At 38.9% G+C, this 10,000-nt stretch overlaps 1 protein-coding gene across 2 annotated transcripts in view; it reads right to left on the bottom strand.

Moving 5' to 3' along the window:
• LOC138057068 (uncharacterized) overlaps positions 1–9,852 on the bottom strand; it is a 12,843-nt gene extending 2,991 nt beyond the window's left edge. For both annotated transcript variants that reach the window (XM_068903083.1, XM_068903082.1), the window contains exon 1: positions 9,755–9,852. In XM_068903083.1, the coding sequence (XP_068759184.1) occupies positions 9,755–9,784 (30 nt within the window). In that variant the 5' untranslated portion in view covers positions 9,785–9,852. The remainder of the gene's footprint in view (positions 1–9,754) is intronic.
• Positions 9,853–10,000: the final 148 nt, after the last annotated feature.

The raw sequence follows: 10,000 nt of genomic DNA on the forward strand, positions 1-10,000 counted from the left end.
AGTTACAATTCTGCGCATGCAAGTGCACGAGTGTTAATTACATCATAGAGTCACAAGAAGCAAAAATCATTGCTGTGTTGTAATTCCTATAGGTAGTTTCATCTAATTGGCCTTCTGACCAAAGTTTTCTTAAAAAAACGTTAATTGGAGCTTCCCTTCGCGAATCTGTGTTGGATCCTTACGTAAACATTTAAATTTCTCTCTATCATTAATTATGTTTAGAAATGCACAACAATCAATGTATTCATTATGGTCCATGATAACTACAACATTCCCTTTGTCGGGCCTTAACACGATTATACCACTATTGTTTTTCAATTTTCGCAGATCTAGAATGATTGTTTCAAGATTGTAGATTCAGCCAAAACTAGACATTGTCTTTAACTCAAAGAAGCGATCTACATTGGCCGCTTAAAGTGCCCCTGTGACCAAAAAATCAATTCTTTTTTTTTCTTTGGATTTCAAAACTATGTTAACAAAACACTAAGTGACCCACGTTTTAAGCCTTGATTTCAAAGACACCTCTTTATTTTAACTGTAATTTTCCTATTTAATGGTCCGCCATTACTAACATTATGTTCTTGAGAGAGCTGGATCGAGGAGAAAATGACGTCAAAGGCTCACTAGTTTAAGAATGCAATACCTGTGTACGCCGCAGAATTAAGAGCGCCTCTCAGCAATTTTCACCTAAGACCATGCAAGATAAAAAAATCGAAAATTGCCAAACTTTGTCACAATAAAGTACTACCAAAACCATTTTTAGAAAAATATGTTTTAGTTTGTTTCGATAATTATTTTACCTGGACGGCGACTTTTTCGGTATGGAGTCTTGTGAGCGAGTGAAAACGACTCCAAAATGTTGCTCGTTTGAATCGCTATTTTTGAAATAACGAATGAGTTACTTGAAATTCAAAACAACATGGCACAACTACAGTAATTCCTTCACCCTTTAGCGCTGTTAACGGTACAATATACCAAAACTGGAATTTTTGACCAAATTTTAAAACTTAACCTTTTTTACATTGATTACAGAGTGCCAAATTTGTACGAAATTCGACTGTCAAAAAAGCATCCTGGTACATGGCTTTCTCAAACGGGATGATATTCATCGGAATAAGCAATGTTTCTGCTGCAATTAAATTCAATAAAATTTTTGGGTAAATGAAACGGAGGATTTTTGAGGCCCAATTTCAACATGCTGTTTGTCAACAAAAGTCGACCTTCGACCACCAAAGCGGAGGCGAGGTATATTGAATCACACACGCTAATCTCGATTTATTCACTGAACAATTCGAGTCTTTAGTCTTTAGGTTTACTGGAACTACTGTAGGTAAAATGGAACGTGTCATTTGAAATTTAACTGTTTTGGTTCAAGAGTGACATATCCGGTAATTAAAATAACTGACCTAAAAATTTGCATACTAGTAAGATTCATTCCATTCCATATTTTTACGCAAACAAGTTTCCTTAATTAACTTTCTGAACATACCTGAAAAACAAACAAAGAAAGGTATCCCCCTTTATATAAGTATACCCTGGCTGGATTTTCCTCGAAGCCCTGAAACGACCATCGAACCAGTCGAACGCTTTGTGACCTTCGTGAGTTGTGCCGTGATTGTGTCGTCAGAGCTGTCACGCAAGAGATTAAGACAAAGCATACAGACCAATGGCTTCGTGCGGTTATTCGGAGTTTGTTGGGGGAATTCGTGGCCCAAGTTCTGATAATCCAGCAAACGTTTAATGCGTAACAATAGCAAAATGTGATAAGGACACCAAGGCACACTTGAGAAGTTATAAAGTGTCGGATTCTTCTCTGGATACAGAGGCTAGGCTTTTGCTCGCACATGCGGGTCAGCTTTAACTGAAATCAATTAAATTAAGGTATTGAGCAGAAAATCACTTTGCGAAATCTGCAGATACCTACCTATTACAGACTTATAATGTCAAAAGCAGAATACCCGCCCACAAGAAATGGACCCTAACAACACTGCTGCCGCAGTGTCGCAGTCGTGTTGTTGGATACAGCTCGTTCTTTAATCCATGAGGCAAGCACTGCGGCACTAGCCAGTCCACTCAGCTCAATTTTAAACTTAAGTCGACTAGGCACTGCGGCAGCAGCCATTCTACTCAATCCACTCTATCCGACGTGAACCGCGCGAAACCCACTTTCGTTCACTTCGGCTCTGCGGCTAGCGGTAACGCATCTTTCAGGCATTTTTTCGCATCAACTCTAAAATCCTCATGTTCTCTGACCACGTGTTCCTGAATCTACGTCATAAGTCGAGAGAAGACTTCAGCGAATGGTATGCCAAAATGGCGTGCAATTTGCATGCTACTTAAAAAGTCGTAGAAAATTCGGCTCTCGTTTGAATGGAAAAATCCTTACGCTAAAGTTTATTTTTTAATATGGACTTTTAAAAGGGTTTTTTTTTATGTTATGGGCACTTTAACTGCAATGTTATGATACCATAAATTATGAAACACCAATAAATGCTTAACCAGATGCACTCATTAATGTGACGTAATAGGTTACCATGGAAACAAATGAGCCACCAAAAAAAACGCTATATATTATCTTTAAACGCGTATTTCACAAAAACGAACTAGGTGATTCCCGTTTTTTATTGCTGGAGAGTAATTGGCACGCTAAGACAAAACTCATTGCAAAGTTTAAGAAAATAGGCCATTTCCGAGATCATGCCTGTTTCCTCTTCAAACCTGATCTAAGTGCAAAGTTATGTGAGATCTGGTAAAGTTCGACAGTACACCATTTTTCATTGGCTACTAAAAAAAGGTTGCGGCATTGCAATTTACGCTCCGTTTGGCTTATTTCGCGGGGCACTTAGTGAAGTTTGGTTTTCGCAAGCTCATGTGCTGTTTTGAATAAATGCCAGTTGTGCGGGGGAAAGTTCTTTTTTTCCGACGCCGGAAAAGCTTTACAGTTGAGGAAAATCATTTAAAAAATGTGCGACGTTTGTGTAAATGGTACTGACGAAAGCCCCACGTACCCTGCCACTCGAATAAAGTTCTGCGTAGCTTCTTGCTACGAGGTACGCAGAAACTAATAAATTCAAGTTTAAGTATGTAATTTATTCAAAACAGTATTTCTCGTTCTTAAAGCATGACTCGCGGATTAAGTCGTGATCAATTGTGAATTTTACGATTAGATTAAATACATTTTTCACGAGATCGTGTCAAGAAAATAGCGCTCGTTGCAGTGATTATGTCTAAGCACTCTTTAACATTTTCGCTTTCAATTTACGGTTTGATTAACTACACTTTTCACGAGATTGTGTGAAGAAAATAGCACTCGTTTACTGATTAAGCCTAAGCCTTCGTTTCAGTGATTCTTCAGTTGCTCCGACAATTAAACAATCTCGACCGTTCAAAAACAATCGCCTGTAGCCCTTCTTTCTGATTCGGCTTAATTTTAAGGTTTCCTTGTCCTCTACCCAAAAGAATCTCTTCAAGAATACTCTCGAAATCCATGTTTATTCCGCAAATTAACCCAAAATCACAACAGAGAGTACGAACATGCGCAGTGATAGAAAAGCCCGTATTTCGGGCCTCGCTAGCACTGAGCATGCTCGAAATCGAACTTTACCAGATCTCCCTTCCGTATGACCGTGGGAGATCTGGGTACGAGATTAGTGCGAAGTTCTTGTCATGAAAATTAGTTTTCATTCATCTGTAAAGGAGAACTGATTACCATCACAAAAACTTCGCACTTAGACTCGCTTTGAAGAGGAGGCAGACATTAAAGCTGAAGTGGCCTATTATCTGCAGCAGATTCATAGCCACCTTCACAATTGGGAATTTTATGGTGGTTCTGAATCCTCTCCAGATTTTTTTTAAACTTTGCAGAGTTTCATCTTAGCCTGCTAATCGCTTTTCAGCAATAAAAGATGGGGGTCACCTTAGTTCGTTTTTGAGATACTAAGTGCTTTAACATAAAATATAGGGCGTTTTTAGATGGTTCTTTTATTGCCATGGTAATTTATTACGTCACAGTAACATGTGCATCTTGTTAAGCGATTATCGGCCGGTGTTTCATGTGGTACCATAACATTGCCGTTAACTGAAACATTGTTAAAGAGCTAATTAGTCTGTCTAATGAGACATTCCCTCAAAAATGGTTGAACTGGTTTGAGCTACCTTAACACACACGCGCTAGTTAGCTAGCTAGTGTTTTTGATACATACAACGGAATTAGCATGGTTCTGGTCAATAGAATTCTCTAAAACCCGCAGACCACCACACCGTGTATGTCTTGTAGGTTGGAAAATTAGCCAGGATTTATTGTTCGTTAAAGCTCAGAGAGAGAGCGCAATCTATTCAAAAACTAGGTGCAAGTTCATTCAGAAAATGTGATTGAAATATATTTGGCGCAAGGTGGCTGTACGGCTACAGTGAGGGTGTATATATTTCTTATTTTACCAATATCTCGTCATTAGAAAACTAGGTATAGGGTTACAGATATATTATTATTATTATTATTATTATTATTATCATGATACTTATGTAATAATATTATATAAATTATACATAATACCAGTATATATTGTATATTATAATAAAGTTTCTATAAAACGCGCGCTCTCATTGGTTTAAACAGCGTGCTTTATGACAGTACAAAGCACGGAACAAACGAAAGCTCACGCCATCATCCGCAGAAATGGCAGATGAATTTCCGAATTTTTCCTTGGCTATTATTGAAGCTGTCAGTTAAAGGCTTGCTCAGATATTCTGTCAAGTGCTTTGGATGGAAGACCTCAGCCGTCGCCCGGTCCAGCAGTTCTTTCAAGCTCAGAAAGTCCTCTCGCTGGAGTTCTTCATTTACAAAATTCCCAACAGGTTTTCAGATTCCAGCCACAAGCAATGAACAGTTTGTTATCCAATTGTCATGTCGGAAACGTGCAGGTTTTCAAGGGCAACAATTCGGCCGGTTTTCACTTAACTTAATTATTTAGATCCTCTTTTTTGCTGTTTTTTACGGACTGAAACCGAAGATTGAGGCACTTGTTTTTCCATAAATTCGAATTTTGTGTGATTTCTGTCAAGCCACTTTCCAGCTGATTGATGTTTTGACAAGCCTATGTTTCATTAACCAGTCAAATAATTTTAAACTTTCTTACAAGCGCTCTGATTGGTCCAAATTAGCGTGTTTTATCAGAGTATAAAGCACTGTGCTGACGACACCTCAGTTCACCACAAGCAGCGCGCGCTTTGAAAATAAAGTAGAGTTTTTGAAGAAAATTACTTGTTCTTTATCATAAAACAAATGAAGAAGCCTTGACTGTGCTCTGTTCTGTTGTAAAGCACGCAGGAAGCGGCTAGACCACTCAAGAAGTAGGGAGAAACACTCGCCTATCGGCTCGTGTTTCCCCTACACTTTTTTCGTGCTCTAGCCGCTTCCTGCGTGCTTTACAACAGAACAGAGCACAGTCAAGGCTTCTTCATTTGTTAAATACATGTTATTATTAAATTTATATACTACTACTTATAATAATATTATTATTATCTATTGAAATGTATGTCAGAAAATAAGCCGGGAGACAGTAGCTTTGTAAGCTCCACTCGGAAATTCGAGGATAAATAAAGTTATGCATGAATGAATGTATGTATATCGATCGGTTGTTCTATTCATGCAATACTGTATTCGACAGTGGGGTTAGCCCTTACGCGATGCCACTGGAATCAGTACTTGGAGTAAGCTTTTGAAATTTTTGAGACTGAGCAAGGGTTAATCCGCGCTCCCCTTTCACTGCCATGTGTGATGCCCATTCATGTGGGCAGGCGCGATTTTTCTTATTACATCTCCATAGGATTCCAAATCGATCACGATGCCGTACGCAAATCGTCGTACCCAAAATGATATCGTATATCTCAAAAACACCTTTGAAAGCCATTAATAAGAAAACAATAACTGTTAGGTTTAGGCAGTGATACAATCCGGCTGCGCTGATCAATGTACTCGCTTCAGGGACAACTGGAAAAGTGAGTGCTCACAGTCTCGTACAACGATACATGATTCAGATGATTACATAGGTCTTACATCTCTTGCTTACTCCATTTTCGCAATTGGAACGATTGCTGAATACCCGTCCACAAAGGAGCGTTTACGTTTGCGACACTAGCCGCAGTGCCGAAGTGCCGATAGAGTGAATTGAGTAGGTGCCGCAGTGCCTTAGTCGACTTGAGGTTAAATTGAGCTGAGTAGACTGGCTAGTGCCGCGGTCCTTGCCTCATACACGACTGCGGCACTGCGGCAGCAGTGCTTTTAGGGTCCATTTCTTGTGGGCGGGTATTCTGCTTTTGGTATTAAGTCTGTAATAGGTAGTATCTGCAGATTTCGCAAAGTGATTTTCTGCTCAATACCTTAATTTAAGTGATTTCAGTTAAAGCTGACCTGCACGTGCGAGCAAAAGCCTAGCCTCTGTATCCAGAGAAGAATCCGACACTTTATAACTTCTCAAGTGTGCCTTGGTATCCTTATCACATTTTGCTATTGTTACGCACTGAACGTTTGCTGGATTATTAGAACTTGGGCCACAAATTCCCCCAACAAACTCCGAATAACCGCACGAAGCCATTGGTCTGTGTGCTTTGTCTTAATCTCTTGCGTGACAGCTCTGACGACACAATCACGGCACAACTCGCGAAGGTCACAAAGCGTTCGACTAGTTCGATGGTCGTTTGAGGGCTTCGAGGAAAATCCAGCCAGCGTATACTTATATAAAGGGGGATACTTTTGTTTGTTTGTTTTGCAGGTATGTTCAGAAAGGGAATTAAGGAAACTTGTTTGCGTAAAAATATGGAATGGAATGAATCTTATGCACTAGTCAGTGGAAAGCCCCGCACCCCCATACCCGGGGAATGCGGGGCATTAGCCGGGGAATTCAGCGGTTTTGGACGGTCACTTTTGCCACGGTACGCGTGGTTTTCGACCGGCAGAATTAGGCGCAAGTGTCGGGGAGCGGGGAACTTGAGCGGGGCTTAGACGGGGATGCAGAATGTGGTCATTTCACGTTGTTGTTTAGTAAAGAACGGCAATGAAATGATTAGAATTATAACCCTTGCCTACACAGGCACTGTACTCGTTGCCGTTACCGTTGAGGTTTGCTTATTAAATTCCTTAAAACCGAATAAACGGCAAAATAATGAACAGCCAAAGAGCACAAAGCAAATGAAGGCCCAGCCGAACAAAAAGACAGCTGAGAGTGCAGAAAACATTTCTGTCAGGTAGTTTTCGAGAAAATTGCTTAGGCAGTCCATGCATCGCGCGAGTAAAATCCTCGGAAGAACTGGGCACCATGTCTAAAAATAACTTTCGAGGGATTACCTTGGGTATAAGGCCTATAGAGCGTTTTCACATGACGTCACAGCGGCCATGTTATTGTTCCATAACAAAGGAATGGCGACCATGATGGTGTATCAAGCTAATCCTCTGGGATTTGAACTCTGTTTGTATGCAAATACTTTCTAAGTTTCTTTTGTTTCAGTAATCCAATATGGCTGCTGGTCACGTGACTGAAAACGCTCCATATAGGAGATTTACTCTCTTACCTTGGTAATCTCTTGGTTATTTGCAAAATGTAGCTGGATTATGAGGCCATAAAATATTGGTAATAAGCCATTTCCTTAGTAAAATTTGTATAGCTCTTTGAGAATTGTTGTGATAGTGAACCGTTGTAGTCGGTTGAGTGTACTTGAGAATGGGTATGCTCATGCAAAGAAGGGAAATAACTGGAATATTGTCAGATTAAGTTGCTCGTCAAATGCATGTTTGGACTTATGTTGTTGTTATTTTTAATGGTTTTGACACCAAGGAAACTGGTATTTTTATTGCCATTTATAGGGCTGTGCTAAACCCAGTGATTAATATTACTGTTTTTGGAGAGATTGTAAAGTTTGGAATGCCAGATCTGTAACTCAAGGTAGATTTATTTGGGCTTTATGAGAAATGAACTGCATTGTTGATTTTCATGTTTGTCAAAGTTTAATTTGAGGTAAAATTCTTGAAGTATATTAATTTTGGTCAACATTGTGCTTTATAGTTTTGGAAGTACTGTATTGTCCCGGGTGCAGGGGAGAAAAGTTTGGTTTTGACGTACAAAACTGCCCCGCATAGCGAGAAATTTGCTTCATTTAGAAGGCAGGCCTGGTCTAATGCCCCGGTATTCCCCGGGTATGGGGGTGCGGGGCTTTCCACTGACTAGTGCATTACTAGTATGCAAATTTTTAGGTCAGTTATTTTAATTACCGGATATGTCACTCTTGAAGCAAAACAGTTAAATTTCAAATGACACGTTCCATTTTACCTACAGTAGTTCCAGTAAACCTAAAGACTCGAATTGTTCAGTGAATAAATCGAGATTAGCGTGTGTGATTCAATATACCTCGCCTCCGCTTTGGTGGTCGAAGGTCGACTTTTGTTGACAAACAGCATGTTGAAATTGGGCCTCAAAAATCCTCCGTTTCATTTACCCAAAAATTTTATTGAATTTAATTGCAGCAGAAACATTGCTTATTCCGATGAATATCATCCCGTTTGAGAAAGCCATGTACCAGGATGCTTTTTTGACAGTCGAATTTCGTACAAATTTGGCACTCTGTAATCAATGTAAAAAAGGTTAAGTTTTAAAATTTGGTCAAAAATTCCAGTTTTGGTATATTGTACCGTTAACAGCGCTAAAGGGTGAAGGAATTACTGTAGTTGTGCCATGTTGTTTTGAATTTCAAGTTACTCATTCGTTATTTCAAAAATAGCGATTCAAACGAGCAACATTTTGGAGTCGTTTTCACTCGCTCACAAGGCTCCATACCGAAAAAGTCGCCGTCCAGGTAAAATAATTATCGAAACAAACTAAAACATATTTTTCTAAAAATGGTTTTGGTAGTACTTTATTGTGACAAAGTTTGGCAATTTTCGATTTTTTTATCTTGCACGGTCTTAGGTGAAAATTGCTGAGAGGCGCTCTTAATATGCAGCACGGGGGTTTTGGGCTTTCAGCCTTTTAAACTCATGCTTTGCATATATAATAAGCTGCGTTCACACGCTGAAATTTTAAGCTAGTGAGCCTCTGACGTCACTTTTCCATGGATCCAACCCTCTGAGGTCCAATCGGTAAGTTTTGAATGTGAGTAATGGCAGACCATGAAATCCAAAACTTACACTCAAAGTAAACGGCCTTTGGATAAAAATCAAAGCTCAAAATTTTGCCAGTCAGGTGTTAAGCAAACACACTTTCAAAATTTGAGGGAAAAAAGGAAGTGGTTTTTTTGATCACAGGGGCACTTTGAAGCCAGAACTCAATGCGCAATTACAACACAACAATAATTTTTGCTTCTTGTGACTCCATGATGTAATTAACACTCATGCACTTGCATGCGCAGAATTGTAACTGTTACTGTATTTTAAATTTCAAATTGCTAACGTACTCAAATTGTAAACGTATTTAAAACAGTGGAAAAGGAAACAACACATTAAACTGATGATGGCATGAGTCATGCCAAAACATGTCTTTAAAAAGTTGTATCGTGAGCTTGAAATTTCTGTTAATACTGTTATTGTCATGAAGTTATGGCAATGTTATATATGAAATAATAATAATAATAATAATAATAATAATAATAATAATAATTATAATTATTATTATTATTATTATTATTATTATTATTATGATTATTACTATTATCATCATCATTACTATTTCGATATCTATGATATCAAAAATGTAAAAGATCAGCTTACAGACTCATCTTGAATCTGCTCCAGAGACATGGTTTCTGTGTTAAGTTGATTCAAATACTCTTGCCTGAAACGGTAACCAGGACTTCGCTCTTCATAAACAGTCTGAAAGGTATAACAATTACAAATAGTTCATTTCATCCTGAGGGAACAGTTGGAGTTCTTCCCCAAATCCTGAATGAAAACAACTACAGTGGAACATGAACATAGCATGCAAAGGCTTTCACACCTGTTGACTGCCCTACTCTT

This window comes from Montipora capricornis, chromosome 7, assembly GCF_036669925.1.
Source record: "Montipora capricornis isolate CH-2021 chromosome 7, ASM3666992v2, whole genome shotgun sequence".
NCBI classification, from domain to species: domain Eukaryota; kingdom Metazoa; phylum Cnidaria; class Anthozoa; order Scleractinia; family Acroporidae; genus Montipora; species Montipora capricornis.